Genomic DNA, 19,641 nt, shown 5'->3' on the forward strand with positions numbered 1-19,641 from the left:
GAAAAATTGAGAATCAGGAGATAGAAAGTCAAAAATTCAAAAATTTATAACTAAAAACTGAAAAAACTGCAATTCGAAAAATTAAAGCATAAAATCTAAAAATTCCTAATTGAAAGGGAGAGGAAACGAAAATTTGAATAATCGGAAAGTTTAAACATCCAAAAACGAAAAAATTTAAATTGAAAATTCAAAAAATTGTAGAAACGGAAAAGGCAAAAGCTGAAAATTTAAAAAATTGAAATTTTAAAATATAAAACAGTTTGCATATAGAAAAATTCCAAAACAAGAAAACTTCCGAAGCTACAAAATCGAAAATTTTGTAAATTAAAATTGGAGTCTCAAAAAATTGCAAATCGAATTTCTGTAAAAAGGAAAAATTAAAAATCGAGAAATAGAAAATTAAAAAAATTGAAAAATATAAAAGTTGCAAATCGAAAAATTGATGAAACGGAAAATTTAAAAAATCTAAAAATTTAAAAGAGAAAAATAAAAATAATGCAAAACAGTATTGCAAATCGAAGGAATGAAGAAACGCAAAATTGAAAAACCAAACAATATAAAAAAAAACAAAAAATAAAAGATCCAGATATTGCAAATTGAAAAGATAAAGAAACAAAAAATTAAAAAATAAAGTGATAATTTCAAAAATTTAAAAAAATTGAACCAACGAAAAATTTAAATGTCGAAAAATTGCAACTGGTGGAATTGAAAAAAATAAAAAAGATGAACAATAAAACAAAATAAAAAAGTCCAATAATTGAAAAATCGATAAATTAAAAATTTGAAAAATAAAAAACTCAAAAACTATAAATTAAACAATCAAAATCTAAAAACTGCAAATCGAAGAGGTGAAGAATCGAAAAATTCAAAAATTTAAAATTGAAAACTCAAAAACATGAAGAAATGAAAAAATTCAAAAACTATAAAATGTAAAAATTGCAAGTCGAAAAGATCAAGAAATGAAAAATTTAAAAACCGAAATTCATAGGATAAATTAAAAAATTTATAATTGAAAACTGAAAAAACTGCAAATCGAAAAATGGAAACATAAAATCTAAGAATTGCAAACAGAAAGGGTGAAGAAACAAAATTATTTCAAAATTTGAAAATGTAACCTCAAAAAATTGGAAATCAAAAAATTATAAAGTCGAAGAATTATACAGTGTGGAAATTGCAAATCGAAAAAGTGCAGAAACGAAAAATTGAAAAATTAAGGCGAAAAATTCAAAAATTTGAACAAACGAAAAGTCGAAATGAAAAATTGCAACTCGTGAAATTGAAACAACGAAAAATTGAAAAATCAAAAATTAAAAAATCTAAAAATCCAAGGATTCAAAGGGGCAAAAACTACAAAATTAAAAAATTTGAAACTGAAAACACAAAAATTTGAAAATGGAAAATCTCAACTCAAACGAAAAACGAATTTATAGAAAAACGGAAATTCAGCTCAAAAGAGAAAAAATTCAAAAGGTAAAACTGAAAACTGAAAAAGTGACAAATCGATAAAGTGGAAAAATGAATAATTAAAGTATTAAAACATTATAAAATCTAAGATTTGCTAATCGAAAGGACAAAGAAACGATAAATTAAAAGTTGAAAAATTGAAAAATTCAAAACTTTAAAACAACAATAATAAATAACCTGCCCACCGAGAAATTGAAGAAACGAGCGATTCAAAAATCAAAAACCAAAATATTAATGTAAAAATTAAAAAGTCCAAAAATTTCAAATCGAAAAGCCGAAGAAATGAAAAACTGATAAATTAAAAAATTTAAAAGTGGAAATTGAAGAAACGAAAAACGAAATTTCGAAAAATTGCAATTGGTGAAATTGAAAACACGAAAAATTGAAAAATGGAAAACTTAAAAAATAGAAACATTTTGGAAGCCAGAAATTGTAAATCTAGAAGGTGCAGTAACAAAAGCTTAAAAAATCGAAAAGTCAAAATTTCACAAATCGAACAAATTGAAAATTTCAAACTGGAAACTCAAAAAACTTTAAAATCGTGAATGAAAAATTTAAGAAATTGACAAAACGGAAAATTCTAATATAAAAAATTTGAAGATCGAAAATTTGAAAGAATCTAAGCTTTCAAATCGAAAAGGCGAAGAAACCAAGAATTGAAAAATTAAAATGATAAATTCAAAAATTTAAATCAGGAAATTGAAGAAACGAAAAACGAAATGTCGATAAATTGCAACTGGTGAAATTGAAAAAACGAAAAACTGAAAAATAAAAAATTCAAAAACTAGAATAAAGCTAGAATTCAGAAGATGAAAAGTCAAAAATTCAAAAATTTATAATTGAAAACTGAAAAAAATGCAGATCGAAAAGTTGAAACATTATAAAATCTAAAAATTGCAAATCGGACAGGCGAAGAAACGAAAATTTGAAAAATCGAAAAGCTGAAACATTCAGAAATTAAAAATTAAAAATTGCAAATCGAAAAATTGTAGGAACGAAAAACTGAAAAAACGAAAAATTAATGTTTTGAAATCCAGAAATTGCAAATCTAGAAAGCGCAATAACGAAAACTTGCAAAGTCGAGAAATTCAAAAGTTTTTTGAGTTTTCAATTTAAAATTTTTGCATTTTTGGACTTTTCAACTTTCCACCAATTTTCGGATTTTCCAATTTTTTTGTAATTTTTTGTCATAGATTGCATAGTTTTCAATTTTCGATTTTAAAATTTTGAGTTTTTCGATTTTTCATTTTTTAATTTTCCGATTATTCATTTTGCCCTTTCTACAATTTTTCGATTAGCAGTTTTTTGAGTTTTTAATTTTAAATTTTTGAATTATGCAATTTTTCAGCTTTCCAATTTTCTGATTTTTCAATGTTTCGATCTGTTATTTTTCGATTTTACAGTTTCAAGTTTATCAATTTTTCGATTTTCTGTTTCTCGATTTTTAATTTTTCCTTTCTACAATATTTCGATTTTCAACTTTTTTGAGTTTCCAATTTTAAATTTTCTGGTTTTTCGATTTTCCGTTATTTCAGATTCTAGATTTGTAATTTCTAGTCATAGCTTTTCAATTTTCCATTTCTAAAATTTTTCGATCGGAAACTTTTTCCGCTTTCCATTTTAAATTTTCGAATTTTTTGATTTTTCAAGTTTTGAGTTTTTCGATTTTTCATCGTTTGGGTTTTTCCACTTTTCGATTTTCCATTTATAAAATTTTTCAAAGGGAAGTTTTTCACTTTTCAATTTTAAGTTTTCGAATTTTTTGATTTTTGAAGTTTTGAATTTTTAGATTTTTCAATTTACCTCCTTCGTTTACAATTTCTAAATTCCAAATTCTTTCTGCTTTTGAATTTTTCAGTTTTCAATAATTCGATTTGCATATTTTTTCCCAAATTTCTAGTTTAAAATTTAGAATTTTTAGATTTTTCAATTTACCTCCTTGGTTTACAATTTCTAAATTCCAAATTCTTTCTACTTTTGAATTTTTCAGTTTTTAATAACTCGATGGCATATTTTTGCCCAAATGTCTACTTTAAAATTTAAAATTTTTCGATTTTTCATCCTTTGATGGGTTTTTCGATTTTTCTGTTTTCTGTTTCTAGAATTTTTTAATATGAAATTTTTTGAGTTCTCAATTTTATGATTTTTTGATTTTTCGAATTTACGACTTTACAATTTTTCGAATTTTTTTAAAAAATCGAAGAGTCAAAATTTCAAACATCGAAAAAATTGAAAAGTTCAAACCGGAAACTCAAAAAACTTAAAAATCGTGAATGAAAAATTTAAGAAATTGACAAAACGGAAAATTCTAATATAAAAAATTTGAAGATCGAAAATTTGAAAGAATCTAAGCTTTCAAATCGAAAAGGCGAAGAAACCAAAAACTGAAATATCAAAATGATAAATTCAAAAATTTAAATCCGGAAATTGAAGAAACGAAAAACGAAATGTCGATAAATCGCAACTGGTGAAATTGAAAAGACGGAAAATTGAAAAATAAAAAATTCAAAAACAAGACAAAAGCTTCGGAAGATGAAAAGGCAAAAAAATCAAAAATTTATAATTGAAAACAGAAAAAATTGCAAATCGAAAAATTAAAACATTATAAAATCTAAAAATTGCAATCGGACTGGCGAAGAAACGAAAATTTGAAAAATTGAAAAGCTGAAACATTGAAAAATTAAAAATTAAAAATTGCAAATCGAAAAATTTTAGGAACGAAAAACTGAAAAATCTAAAAATTCAGAAAAATTAATGTTTTGAAATCCAGAAATTGCAAATCTAGAAAGCGCAATAACGAAAACTTGCAAAGTCGAAAAATTCAATAGTTAAAAAATCAAAAAAAATTGAAAATTTATCTGAAAATTCAAAAAGTTGCAAATCGATATTTTGTAGAAAGGAGAAATTCGAGAAACAAAAATTTCTGAAAATTGGAAAAGCTAAAAGCTGTAAAATCGAGAAATTGAATTATTTAACACAATCAACATTAGTTCAACACGGACATGTATGTCAATTCCGACACGTGGATGTCAAGTGGAAAAACTCAAGGCAGATTCATGCACCACAAGTGTAGGAATATATTACTGTAAAATCCGTACATTAAATTATTATGAATAAACTAATGTTTGCGTTAAATATTCAAACAAAAAACAAAAATGTCAAATAATTTCGCTGTTTGGTGGTTTCCTAATCGAATTCACTTGATTTAGGGTGCAATCGTTTACAATAATACCAAACTAGTGCACTTCTAGCTTCATTGCTTTTCAAAAGGCACACTAAACCCGACTTCCGTAGCACTGTAACTTTAAATATCACGTTCCCTGGAGTCTTTGAAAGTTTACCAGTTGCTCGAAAACCCCGGACTGAAAAGTTGCATATTCATGTATTCAGAAACCTTGAGCACAACTTTTTAATCTTCGTTTCACTCCAGTCGAAACTTTTTTTTGATACTACCTTAATATAAACCAGAAACGAATTTCGCCACAAAGGAGTTTTATCCCGTCAAATCCATTCAGTTAACTTTAATTATTCAGCTGACGAGACAGAAATTGCAGTTACGACGCAAACATTTCCTATGGTAACTAATCGCGAAAGACATTAAAGAAACGATTAAAGCAGTCGCCATTTTTTGCGAACTCCCCGAGCTTCGTGACACTTTATTAAGCTATTTCGTTTTTTTGATAAAAAGCTGTCGAAAACTCGTTTGTTCACTTTTTACGTTTCGAAATTACATTTCGACATAATTCGGTTATAAGTTTGTCCTTTCAGGCTCCATCGATCGTTCGTTCATTTAGCCGGAATTGGAGAGTCATCAACAATGTAGAGGAGCGGGGGGAAAGTCGACTTTATTAAAGTGACGTAATTAAAATTTGATTCAGCGAGAGAGGATCCCGGAACCCGGCTATTGATGGAAATTAAGTTGTTAGAGGGTGTGTGGGACGCAAAGAGGACGATGATATGACAAGATGTTTCATTCGGGCCTTAATTATTCCAATAATTCTCCCTTTGATATTCGTTAAGGTACTTAAGGTCTTAAGTTGGAGGAGGTTCGAAACGGGCTGTTATTAGCGGTGCTCGGTTTGTGTATCTCATATTTGCCGGAGACGCTCTTCATGTTTTAATGGAGACTTTTATCGATGTGGATGCAATTAGCGGATGCAGCGTTGCTAGACGACGCCGACGGGTTGTGGGATGTTCATATCAGAGAGGGATTGTATACTTTGGGTAAATATGCAGAGTTTCGAAGAGGAGATGTTTAAAATTAAACAGAGGAATCTCGGGAGGCTCATAGTTCGCTTTGTTGCCTCTCTTGGGGTTTCGAGGAGTTCTGATGTGATTTATTTTTCAGATTATTTGGGAAAGTTGGAATAAAAAGAAACGAGCTGGGGAAAGTTAGGGGAAAAATTGGTGCTGAAGGATCGGTTTGTTGTTTTCGGGGAAAATAGGCACGGGATGAGTGACAGCACAATACCGGTATGGAAATTGGAGGAACTTATGTTATTATAGAATGGCGTGAAATTTTCAAACCGGACTTATATAAATGATGAATGCATCCAGTGACCTGTGAAATGAGAAATGGTGCCGATTTGCCGCTTAGTAGTGATGATGCACATTTCTCTTAACTCCATTTTTCGATTTGCAACCTTTGGATTCTTCAATTTTTCGATTCTGCGATGTTTCGTTTCTTCCATTTTTTGAATTTTCCGTTTCCTAATTTTTAATTTTTTCTTCTTTCTAAAGTATTTCGATCAGAAATTTCTCCAGTTTTTAGTTTAATGTTTGACTGTAGATTTGCAATTTTTAGATTCCATAATTTTTCTATTTTTGTATGTTTCGGTTTTCCAATTTGGTATTTTTCGTTTTCAATTTTTTAACTTTGTAATTTTCCGACTTTTCAATGTTTTCATCTGTAATTTTTAGATTTTCAGAATTTACGAATTTTCCGTTTTCCCATACACTTACTTTCCGGTAGTAAATTTTTGAAATTTTCGATTTTTCATTTTTTGTTACTTCCAACTCCTAGCTTTGCAATTTCTAGATAATTCTTCTGTTTTTGAATTTCCTGATTTTTAAAATATTCTGTTTGCATTTTTTTTAATTTTCCGATTATTCATTTTCCCGTTTCAACAATTTTTCCCTTGGCAGTTTTTTGAGTTTTGAATTTAAAATTTTTTAATTTTTGGGCTTTTCAACTTTCCACCAATTTTCGGATTTTCCAATTTTCGGACCTGTAATTTTTCGATTTTACGGTTTTTAATTTATCTATTTTTCGATTTTTCCCTTCCTCGATTTTTAATTTTTCCTTTGTACAATGTTTCGATTTCCAAGTTTTTTGAGTTTCCAGTTTTAGATTTCGCATTTTTCAATGATTTTTCGTTATTTCACCTTCTAAATTTGTAATTTTTTGTCATAGATTTTCAATTTTCCATGTCTAAAATTTTTCGATTAGAAACTTTTTCAGTTTTCGATTTTAAATTTTCGAATTGAAGTTTTTCAATTTTTCAATTATTCGATTTGAATTTTTTTTTTTCAAATTTCTGCTTTAAAATTATGAATTTTTCGGTTTTACCATCTTCGGAATTTTTCGTTTCTCCATTTTTAATTTTTCCCTTTTACAATATTTCGATTTGTATTCATTTCATAATTTTTCTATTTGTGAATTTTTCGATTTTCAAATAATCGATTTCCATTTTTTTCAATTTTCAATTTTAAAATTTTGAGATTTTCGATTTTTAATTTTTTAATTTTCCGATTATTCATTTTCCGGTTACAACAGTTTTTCCATTAGCAATTTTTTGAGCTTTTAATTTTAAATTTTTGAATTTTGCAATTTTTCAACTTTCCAATTTTCTGATTTTTCAATGTTTCGATCTGTTATTTTTCGATTTTACAGTTTTAAGTTTATCAATTTTTCGATTTTTCGTTTCTCGATTTTTAATTTTTTCTTTCTACAATATTTCGATTTTCATTTTTTTTGAGTTTCCAATTTTAAATTTTCTAATTTTTGGATTTTTCGTTATATTTCACCTTCTAGATTTGTAATTTCTAGTTATAGTTTTTCAATTTTCCATTTCTAAAATTTTTCGAAGGGAAGCTTTTCAGTTTTCAATTTGAAGTCTTCGAATTTTTTGATTTTCAAGTTTTGAATTTTTAGATTTTTCAATTTACCTCCTTGGTTTACAATTTCTAAATTCCAAATTCTTCCTGCTTTTGATTTTTTCAGTTTTCATGAATTCGATTTGCATATTTTTTCCCAAATTTCTACTTTAAAATTTAGAATTTTTCGATTTTTCATCCTTTCATGGCTTTTTCGATTTTTCAGTTTTCTGTGTCTAGAATTTTTCAATAAGAAATTTTTTGAGTTCTCAATTTTAAATGTTCTACTTTTCGAATTTTCAACTTTACAATTTTTAGAATTTTCCGTTTCTCTATTTTAAATGTTTCCTGTCTACAATATTTCTATTTGCAGTTTTATAGTCTCCAGTTCTAAATGTTTGATTTTTTAGGTTTTTTAATTTTTTGTTACTTCCAACTCCTAGATTTGCAATTTTTAGATTTTATAGTTTTTCGGTTTTTGAATTTTCCGATTTTTCTATTGTACAATTTTTGCCTAAAAATTTTAATTTTTATAATTCTCCGTTATTTTACCTTCTAGATTTGTAATTTCCTGCCATAGTTTTTCAATTTTCCATTTCTAAAATTTTTCGATTGGAAACTTTTTCAGTATTTTTAACTTTCGAATTTTTTAATTTTTCAAGCATTGGATTTTTCGACTTCTCGATCCACCTACTAGGTTTGAAATTTCTAGATTCTAAATTTTTTCTATTTTTAAATTTTTCGGTTTTTAATTATTCGATTTGCATTTTTTTTTTCAAATTTCTAGTTTATTCGTTTGTTTTTAATTTTCCGAATTTTCCGTTTCTCGATTTTTAATTTTTCCTTTCTACAATATTTCTGTTTGCAGTTTTTTAGTTTCCAGTTTTAAAAGTTTAAATGTTTCAATTTTCCGTTACTTCAACTTTTATATTTGCAGTTTCTAGATTCCGTAATTTTTCTATTTTTGAATTTTTCGGCTTTTCTATTCTAAAATTTCTGCTATAAATTTTAAATTTTTCGATTTCTCATCTTTTGACTTTTCAATTTTCCATTTCTACAATTTTTGGAGTTGCATTTTTTTGAGTTTACAATGTTGCAGTCTCTAATTTAACAATTTTACAGTTTTTCGATTTTACAGTTATTCCTTTTTTAATTTTTCGAATTTTCCGTTTCTCGATGTTTGATTTTTCCTTTCTGCATCATTTAGATTTGCAATTTTTTTAGTTTCCAGTTTTCAAATTTCCAATTTTTTATTTTTCGTTGCATTCTATCCATATTTTTTCTATTTTTGAATTCATGTGTTTTCAATTTTCCGATCTGCAATTTCCTAAATTTTTTTTGTCAATTTTTCGTTTTGCAGATTTTTGAGGTTTTGAATTATTCGATTTTCAACTTTCCAATTCTTTTTTCCATGTTCTCGATTTGCCATTTTTTCAGTTTTCAATTTTAATTTTTTGAATTTTTTGTATTTTCAACTTTGGAATTTCGATTTTCTTCATCTTTTCGCTTTGCAATTTCTAGGTTTTATAGTCATTTAATAAATAAATTTTTCGTTTTTTTTTCGATCTTTTCAAATTGCAAATTCCGGATTTTTTAATTTTCCGATTTTTTTTTATTTTTCAATTTTTCAATTGTCCATCAGTTTCTCGGTTTACAATTTTTTTATTTTTCAGTTTAAAATTTTTGAATTTTTCTACATATGTCTCCATTTTCTAGGTTGCATATTTTTGAATTTTTGGGTTTCTCAACTTTTGATTTTTCAATTTTTCAATGTTTTGTGTTTTCACATTTTAGCACAGCTCAGTCTAGATTTTATAATTTAAAATTTTTTAAATTCTTCTATATTTTAGTTTTTCATTCGTTTGACTTCCAATTTTTCGGCTTTTTCCAGTTTTTCTAAGGAGCACATCGAAAACACGAGCGTAATATGAAAAAAATATCTACTTTACAATTTTCAAAGTTTCAGTTTGGGTAAATTTGTTCCTTTTGACCAAAATTAAAAAAATTCGAAACTCCAAATATTGAAAAGCTATAAACTGAAAACTAGAAAAGCTGCAAATCGAAAAACTGAAAAAATAAAAAATTAAAATATCCAAAAATTACAAACTGAAAATTCGGAAAATTGAAATCGGAAATCTGTGTAATCGAAATAGTGAACTGACTATAAAACTAAAAAATTGTAAATTACATATAATCGAAAAATTTAAAAATTCAAAAGTTGATACAGTGGACGCCGCTTAATGTGATCACTTTGGGACTCAGACAAATTGATCACACTAACCGACTGATAATAATAAGCGAAAACCATCATCAGAGACAGTAAAATTCAAAATAATACAAAATCATGAACAAGATAGTGTTTATTGTGCTGGTAGATGAAGGTACATAAACAGAAGAATTTTTAAAATAAATTTTGATTACCATTCTGAGAAAGGAACCCTCGATTTTCTTTGGTGGTTCTAGAAGTTTCTTAAGTAAGGGCTGAGATTTTTTTTTTCTCTGATAAGGTAAGATCTATGGGAGTATAAAGTGAATAGTATAAGCGAATTTATCTTTTGAGAGCAATGAATGTTCATTAAAAAACAATAGTGGTTTCAATCGTCTCGCTTCTCCAAAAAAACAATTCCCGCTTGTATAAGAATTGCAAGATTGATCACAATAAGCGAAATATTGATCACAATAAACGGAAAAATTTTAATGCATTGGTATTGCGTGGGCCCGTTCCAAGCCATTTTGATCACATTAAGCGGTTGATAACATTAACCGTGATCATATTAAGCGGCGTCTACTGTATATGAAAAATTTACAAAACTGAAAACAAATTTGAAAATTTATAAAATCTAGCAAAATGAGGGCATTAAGGAATTGCAAAAACCGAAAAACCAAATAATTTTTAAAAATTCAAAAATGCTCAGTCAATTGAAATAAGGAAAAATTAAAATCTTAACAAATCGTAAAATTGAAAACTAGAATACTTGAAGAAGAACCTGAAAAATCCAAAAATTGGATAAACGAAAAATTAAAGCACCTAGAAAATCGAAAATCGAACTACTTGTAAAATCGAAAAATTGCGAATTAAGAAATTGAAAAATTGAAAAGTTGAACACAATAAAATCAAAGAATCGAAAAACTGAAAAAGCCAAAAGAAACGAAAAATCGAAACCTAAAATTTCAAAAAAAAAATTAATGAAAATACCTATGAAATTTTCAACCGAATGAGAGCAATTCCAAAATTGATCAATATTTTGCCGCAATAATCAAGATAGGAAATGTCGTTTCAAGTTGTACTTGTAAAAATTCGTACTTTTAAAGTTATTTCATCAAATTTTAGCACAAACCAGGAACAAACACAACTGCAGGTGAAAACCAGAAGTTTTATGTCCCCTCATAAACTTTCCCGAGATAAATCGACGCATTTTTATTTAGTTTTTTTACACTTTTTTATTGTAGAAAAAATAAAAATCTCGCTACTAGAACCAAGTTTACGAGTGGCCACAATTGCACATTTGAAAACCCGACTCCAACCCGAGCCTCTCGAACCCCCACATTATGAAAGAACTTTCCACTTATCTCCTCCTCAAACTTTTCCCTTGATTTGTTGCTGAATAGATAACTCCAGATCGACCGCCACACAAGCAAATGTGATTTACGGCCTTGTTGTTGCAGAGTTGGACCTGGATTTTTTGGAAAGGCGCCAGAATGAGCCAAACAATGAAAACCAGGAGGCGCCCCGAAGCCCGATCGAAATCAGCCCAGAGTCAGTCGACAGGGTTAAAGTTATACTATTGGGGGCGCCGGCCGTTGGCAAAACCAGTATAATCCAGGTACGTATTCGTCTAGGAAATTTCATTATACAGGACGGGATCGATTTTACATGATTATATTCAAATCCGTGTTTGAACAGCAAACAGCTTTCGATAAGAGGATTCTAGTTATCCGCTAAACGTGCGCTTTGCTGGATAGCTTACGATAGGTTACAGTAGTTTTTTCCGGGGATTCCGTTATTTTGTTCGTTTCAATTATCTATGGCGTGCTGATTATTCGAACGGATGTGTTTTCGTTCCATTTTGTGGTGTTTCGCTGCAGGAGCGGGATGGATTTTTGCTTCCGGAGCGATAACAAAACAAAAATAACTGGGTGGAAATACTCAAGTTATTACTTGAAAAAACCTGACGCATATTGCACTCTTTACCCATTCTTCATACATATTTGGGCAAATGACAAAATGCATTTTGGTATAAATGTCAAAAATATTTATCTCCCAGTATAAAAAAATAGAGTAGTAAAATCTACCGTAATAAGACATCTCAGCTTTAATTATGTCATAAAGAGAGCTCAAAACACACCTTAATAACTTTTTATGAGTGCTTGGCATTTTTATGGTTCAAACGTGCAAACACATGTTGTGTTCTGGGAGAGACATATATTAATACGGAAGTATGTAATATGACGTATTGTGTTTCACACGAAGCTGTCTTTCTAAAACATCACTTGTTAATCCTACTTTATGAATGTTACGTCGTGTAGTCAAAATTAATTCTCATCTTTGAATTGTTCATAAATTTTCCATGTAGTATTAATATGTGAATTGTTGGTTGTCTACCTCGTAGGGGCCATTTATTACAATTAATATACATCAGTGGGAGATTGTTAAAATAAATACGGAATATTTCTATTTTTACTACCACACATAGACTTTTTAAATCCATTTTTAAATTATTTAAGCCTATTTTCTGTCAAGCCACTGGATGACGGTTGATAAGGTGGACTAAAAAGTGCTTTCAATTTTTTGGATTTTTCAATGTCTTGATTTCTGGACTTTTTGAATACCTAATTAAAAAAACTAAAAATTGAAAAATCGAAAAACCGAACAATATAAAAATGAAAAAATCGAAAAACCAGAAATTCAAAAATCGCGAATTTCAATTTGTCTATTTTTCAATTTTTAGGTTTTTCTGTTTTTCAATTTTTGAATTTTTGGATTTTTCGATATCTCTATTTTTCGACTTTTTAAAGATTGTAAAATATAAAAATTGAAAGATAGAAAAATAAAAATATTGATAAGTCAAACAATCGAAAAACCCATAAATTTAAAAACCGAAAAATTCAGAAGTCGTAGATCAGCAAGTCGAAAATTTCAAAAACCGAGGAGTCGAAAAGTCGGATAAATTGGAAAACTAAAGAATCGAAAAATCAAAAAACTGAAAAGTTGCGAGATAGAATTGTCGAAAAATTAAAAAATGGATGAATCGAAAAATCGAAAATTCGATAAACTGAGTCATCTAAAAATTGAAAAATCGAAAATTTATATAATCAAAAAGTTAGAAAATGGAAAAATTAGGAAGCCGAGACGACAACGAATAAGTTAAAAATCGATAAATTGAAAATTTGAATTGTCGAAAAACGAAAAATCGACAACTCGAGGACGAAAAAGACAAAAATCGAAAAGTCGAAATATTGGAAAATCCAGAAATTGAAAAACCGCAAAAGTTAAAAATTGAATAATCTAGAAATTCAAAAATAGCGAATTTCAGTTTGTCGATTTCTTAATTTTTAGATTTTGAGATTTTTCAATTTCTGAACTTTTGGATTTTTCGATGTCTCCATTTGTCAACTTTTTGGAAGATTGACAAATATAAAAATTGAAAAATCGAAAAACCGATAAATTTTAAAATCGAAAAATTCAGAAATCGTAGTCCAGCTTCTATTTTTACTACCACACATAGACTTTTTAAATCCATTTTTAAATTATTTAAGTCTATTTTCTGCCAAGCCACTGGATGACGGATGATAAGGTGGACTAAAAAGTGCTTTCAATTTTTTGGATTTTTCAATGTCTTGATTTCTGGACTTTTTGAATACCTAATTAAAAATTCTAGAAAATTGAAAAATCGAAAAACCGAACAATATAAAAATGAAAAAATCGAAAAACCACAAATATAAAATCGAAAAGTCGAAAAATCGGGAATCGAAAATTTAAAAATAGCGAATTTCAGTTTGTCCTTTTTTTAATATTTACATTTTGAGATTTTTCAATATCTGAATTTTTGGATTTTTCGATGTCTCCATTTGTCGACATTTTGGAAGATCGAAAAATATAAAAATTGAAATATCGAAAAACCGATGAATTTTAAAATCGAAAAATTCAGAAATCGTAGATCAGCAACTAGAAAATTTGAAAAATCGAAAATTCGAAAAATCGAATATGAGAAATGAAAAAAGTAAGTACCCGGTGAATTGAAAATTTGCATAATTGAAAAATAAACGTCGAAAAACGGGTAATCAAAAAATCCAGGACGAGAAAAACAAAAATCGAGAAGTCGGAAAATCCAGAAATCGGAAAATTGCAAAATCTTTAAAATGAAAAACCACATTTTCTCCATTTTGCAATTTTTATGTATCGCTTTTCGACTTTTCGGTTTTTCAAACTCGATTTTTCGATTTTAAAAGAACTGAAAAATCAGAAAAAAATCAGAAATCCTGAAATCGAAAAAATTAAAAATTGAAAAATCGGGGAATTGAAAAATCGAAAAATTGAAAATTTGAGAAACAAAAACACCTAAAATTGAAAAATCTAAAATATGTATAATCGAACAGTTGGGAAAAATTGAGAACGAGGAAAACAAAAATTAAAAAGTCGAAAATCTAAAAACCGCAATTTAAAAATTGAAAAGTTTAGAAATTAAAAAATGGCGAATTTCAGTTTCTCGATTTTTCAATTTTTAGATTTTGCTATTTTTCAAAAATCTGAATTTTTGGTGTTTTCGATATCCCGATTTTTCGTCACTTTTTGAAAAATTGAAAAATCTAAAAACCTATAAATTTAAAAATAGAAAAATTCAGAAATCATAAAATCGAAAAGTCGAATAATCGAGAGTTCGAAAAAATTGAAAAATCGAAAATTTGGAAAACCGATAAAACCAAAAATTGGAAAACTAAAATTTCCAAGGATCGATAAAACGATATAGTCAAAAATTGATAGATCGAATAGGAGGGAAATTAAATCCAAAAATCGAATAACTTAAATGTTAAAAAATTGAAAAACTAAAATTTGAGAAACGAAAACATCCAAAAATTCGAAAATTCAAAATTTGTAGAATTGAATAGTTGCGAAACGAGAAAATTATACATCGAATAATCACAACTTTAAATTTTTTGATTTTTAGGTTTTGCGGTTTTTCAATTTCTGGATTTTGGGATTTTTCGATCTTTCGATTTTTCACTGTCTTGATTTTTTGGTTTTTTTTAAATATAAAAAATTGTAATATTTGAAAAATCGAAAAATTGAAAAAATGGAAAAACCGAAATCGAGAAATCAAAAAATTAAAAAACCGCAAACGTTGAAAATTGAAAAATTCAGAAATTCAAAAATCGCGAATTTCAATTCCTTGAATTTTCAATTTTTTAGTTTTTCAGTTTTTCAGTTTCTGAATTTTTAGATTTTTGGATTTTTCAATGCCTCCATTTTACGACTTTTCGAAAGATTGAAAAATATAAAAATTGGAAAATCGAAAATCGAAGTATCGATAAATTAAACAATCGAAAAACCGATAAATTCAATTCAAAAATCGTAAATTAGCAAATCGAAAATTTGAAAAAACGGGAATAAATTGGAAAAACTCAAAAATCGAAAAATCGAAAAATTGAATAGTCGAAAATGACAAAATCGAAAAGTCGAAATATTGGAAAACCTAGAAATTGAAAAACCGCAAAAGTTAAACATTTTTGGATTTTTCGATGTCTCCTTTTGTCGACTTTTTAAAAGATATAAACGTAGAAAAATCGAAAAATCGAAAAATTTTTAAATTTTAAAATCGGAAGTCGGAAAGTCGCATAAATTGAAAAAAATAAAATACCGGAAAAACTAAAAACCGAAAAATCAAAAAACGGAAAATTTGAGAAATCGAATTGAACACTCAAAGAATTGAGAAGAATTCGAGAAACTGAAAGATTTGCAAATTGAAAAATTGAAAATTTATATAATCGAAAAGCTGAGAAATGGAAAAAGTAAGAAACCGAGGCAACGAATAGTTGAACAACCGAAAAAGTTAAAAGTCGATAATTTGAAAATTGAAGTTGAAAAACTGCAGAAGTTAAAAACTGAAAAGTCTAGAAATTGAAAAACCGCAAATTTCAATTGCTCGCTTTTGCAGTTTAGATTTCGCAGTCTTTCAATTTTTGGAGTTTTCGGCTTTTCGACTTTTCAAACTCGATTTTCCGACTTTAAGCAAAATTGAAAAGTCAAAATATTAGGTATAAACTGAAAAATCGAAAAGTTGAAAAATCGAAAAATCGGGGAATTGAATTATCGAAAAATTGAAAATTTGAGGAACTAAAACATTTAAAATTGAAAATTCCAAAATATATATAATCGAACAGTTGGGAAATGAGAAAAATTGAGAAGGAGAAAGACAAAAATCAAAAAGTCGAAAACCGAAAAACCGCAAACGTTAAAAATTGAAAAATTCAGAAATTCAAAAATGGCGAATTTCAATTTCTCGATGTTTCAATTATGTATTAGATTTTGCTGTTTTTCAATTTCTGAATTTTTGGTTTTTTCGATATCTTGATTGTTTGTCACTTTTTGAAAAATTGAAAAACATAAAAATTGAAAAATCGAAAAGCCCACAAATTTAAAAGTCGAAAAATTCAGAAATCGTAACTCAACCAATCAAAAATTCGAAAGATTCGAAGTCGGAAAGTGTAATAAACTGATAAAAGTAAAGAATCGAAAAATCAAAAAACTGTTGAGAGATCGAAGAGTCGAAAAATTAAGAGATCGAAAAATCGAGGAACTGAACAGTCAAAAAATTATAAATTCGAAAAACTGAAAGATAGAAAAATTAAAAAACTAATAACTGAACAATTGAAAAAGTTAAAAATCGATAAATTGAAAATTTGACAACAGAGAAATCTAAAAACGTAAAATCGAGAAAGAAAAGACAAAAATCGAAAAGTCCAAAAACCGGAAAATCCAAAAATTGACAAACTGCAAAAGTTATAAAATAAATCTAGGAACCGAAAAACCACAAATTTCAATTTTTCGATTTTGCAAGTTTCGCAGTTTTTCAATTTCTCCCGTTTTCTGCTTTTCGACTTTTCAATTTTTAACAAACTCTTTATTTGTCGCCTATAAAAAAAATGGAATAATCGAAAAATTTTAAGTTTAAAAAAATCTGAAATTTCTGACTTTTGAATTTTCGACTTTTCGATTTTTCACCCTCTTTTAAAAAATAAAAAACTGTAAAAATTGAAAAATCGAAAAAATTAGAAATCATAAAATCGAAAAGTTGAAAAATCGGGAGTTCGAAAATTGAGAAACTGAAATTCGAAAAATAGAAAATTGGTGAAACTGAAAACCTAAAATCGAAACACTCAAAAGTTGAAAGATTGAACAGTCGAAAAATTATAAAATCGATAAATCGCTAAATCGAGGAACTGAAATGTCAAAAATTAAAAAATTCGGGAAATCGAAAGATTTGGATATGGAAAAATCCAAAAAAAGTAATTGAAAAGTCGAGAAATCGAAAAATTATAAAACCAAGGCAACGAATAATTGAACAATAAAAAACGTGAAAAATCAAAAAATTGAAAAAGCGGAAATTTAGATAATAATAATTGATAGAGAAATCAAAAAATGAATAATTGACAAATTCAGAACAAAAAACACAAAAATCGGAAAATGCAGAAATTGAAAAACCGCAAAAGTTGAAAACTGAAAAGTCCAGAAATTCAAATTTCGCGAAATTTAATTTTCTCGATTTTTTAATTTTTAGATTGTTTTTTTTTCTGAATTTTTGGATTTTTCGATTTTTTAATAGATTGATAAATATGAAAAACCGAAAAATCGAAATATTGATAAATCAATCGTTCGACAAACCGAAAAATTCAGAAATCGCTAAATCAATAGATAGAAAATTTAAAAAATCGGAAAATCTGAAAAAGGAAAACTCAAGAATGATAAACCGAAGACTAAAATTCGGAAAATGAAAAAATTGGGAAATTAAAAATTCAAATAGTCGAAAAATTAAGAAATCGAAAAATTTAAAAAAGAGTAACTGAAGAGTGAAAAATCGAAAATTTGTATCATCTAAATGTTGGGAAATGGAACAATTATGAAACCGAAGCATCGAATAATTGAACAATCGACAAATTGAAAAAGCCATATATTGAAAAATTGAATAACTGAAAAACAGAGAAATCGGAAAACAAAAAATTGAAAAATTGAAAAGTCAAAAAGTAGAAAAATTATAAGCAAGAAAACTGGAAAACTGAAATACCGATAAATCTAAGAATCAGAAATCCTGAAATCGAAAAGTTGAAAGATCATAAAATCGAGAAACTGAAGTATCGAAAAATTGTATTTAAATTCGAGAATTTAAAAATCTAAAAATTGAAAAATCGAAAATATGAGTAGCCAAAAACTGATGAGAAATAGAAAATTTGGTTCCCATTTCTAATTATTATTATACAGATTTAAATTAATTTTTGATAAACAGGAATTAGTTTTTAACCATGATCTCACAGAATCGTGCGATTTGGAAAGCGCTCGATCCACAATTCGCCGGCCAACCTGGCGTTTCCATCAGCCACATCATAAAGAATTACCATGTCGACGTGCTCTGAATTGGAAAAACTCACCATTGTCAAAGACGTTAATCGAATACACGACGGCAAGCAACTGATACATGGCTGGTCCTTATCGTGTATTTGACGTTGCTTATCAGTGCGCTTTTTTGGTTCTTGCATGCACATAACATTTTTTTACAAATTTAAATAGCCACAACTAACAACGTAATTTAAAAACTTCCGCATTTACATAAATTGAACCACACATAAACAATTCTGATTGTAATAACACAAGTGTACAATTTCCCTGAAATTAATCCAATCCAAATAAAACACATAATTATAGCCATCGACCCTGCTTGCCTACCAAATGTTGTTTTATTTTCCAGCACGGTTTAATTACCCACCCATTGGCAACATTTAGCACTACTCACATTACGAATTCAATCACCGCTAATTTGAAATTCAGGTCGCTGTAAGGGAATGTACACTGCTGTTGACAACTACTATGAGTTTACTATGAAAACTAGTGATGCTTCGATGATTACATCTGTTGTTTTACCCTGCACTAATTCCCTACAACGTGAACTCGTGGAGTTTGAAGCAATAATGCAAATGAAATAAATTCCAAACTACTAAATGAATACATCTGCTATTCAAATTAACGTTAGTGGAAATTCAATAGAGTTGCCTCTTTCTAGCAACAGGTATAAAATAACTTTTGGTTGATGTGTGTTTTTAGCTGTTATATGAAAAGCGTACATTTTCGTGGGCTGAAGCAAAACTAAAAGGATTTTGCTCGGTTACGATGTTTCACAGCGCGTAGAATACGAAAATGTCGAGGTCTCGTTAATTTTTTAATTTGTTTTGGGGATATATTAAATTTAGTCTCAAAGACAGCCTATTTTAATAATAATTTGCAATTTTTTTTTAGATTTTTTCAACTTCTGAATTTCGTTTTTTTAATTTTTCGGTCTTCACTTTTTTGGTTCGCAAATTTGTAGATTTTGTAACGTTCGATTTTTCAATTTTTTGAGTGTTTATTTAATTCATGATCACTTCTTGAATTTCACGAGTTGTGTCCTTAATTTTAAAGTTGCGATTTCTGGAGTTTTCAGTTTTAAATTTTTTAATTTTACGACTAATTCTGAATTTCGATTTTTCATTTTCTCATCTCTTCACATTTTCAGTTTGGAATGTCGAGATTTTATAATGTTCTGTTGTGTTAGTTAATTTTGTCGTTCTTTTTTAGTTTTTCGTTTTTCAATTTTGGGGTCTTTAATTTACATGTTTTGAATTTTTCGATTTTTCAGTTTTTTGGTTCCTTTTTGCGATATTTCGATTTTTCACCTTTGAATCCTTTGATTTTTTTAACTTCGTGATTTCCAATATCTGGATTGTTAAATTTTTCGAATTTGTTTATTTAATTTTCAATTGCCCGTTTGTTCAATTTTTCGATTTGCAATTTGCTGATTTTTCACTTTCAAATTTTTTAATTTTTCGGTTGTTCAG

At 27.8% G+C, this 19,641-nt stretch overlaps 1 protein-coding gene across 1 annotated transcript in view; it reads left to right on the forward strand.

Moving 5' to 3' along the window:
• Positions 1 to 19,641, forward strand: part of LOC135137860 (ras-like protein family member 10B) — a 292,378-nt gene that overhangs the window by 223,891 nt on the left and 48,846 nt on the right. The window contains exon 4 of the mRNA XM_064067615.1: positions 11,227 to 11,384. Within this exon, the coding sequence (XP_063923685.1) occupies positions 11,227 to 11,384 (158 nt within the window). The remainder of the gene's footprint in view (positions 1 to 11,226; positions 11,385 to 19,641) is intronic.

This window comes from Zophobas morio, unplaced genomic scaffold (assembly GCF_036711695.1).
Source record: "Zophobas morio isolate AGI-343-1 ecotype UQ-CSIRO unplaced genomic scaffold, CSIRO_AGI_Zmor_V1 ptg000030l, whole genome shotgun sequence".
NCBI lineage: Eukaryota > Metazoa > Arthropoda > Insecta > Coleoptera > Tenebrionidae > Zophobas > Zophobas morio.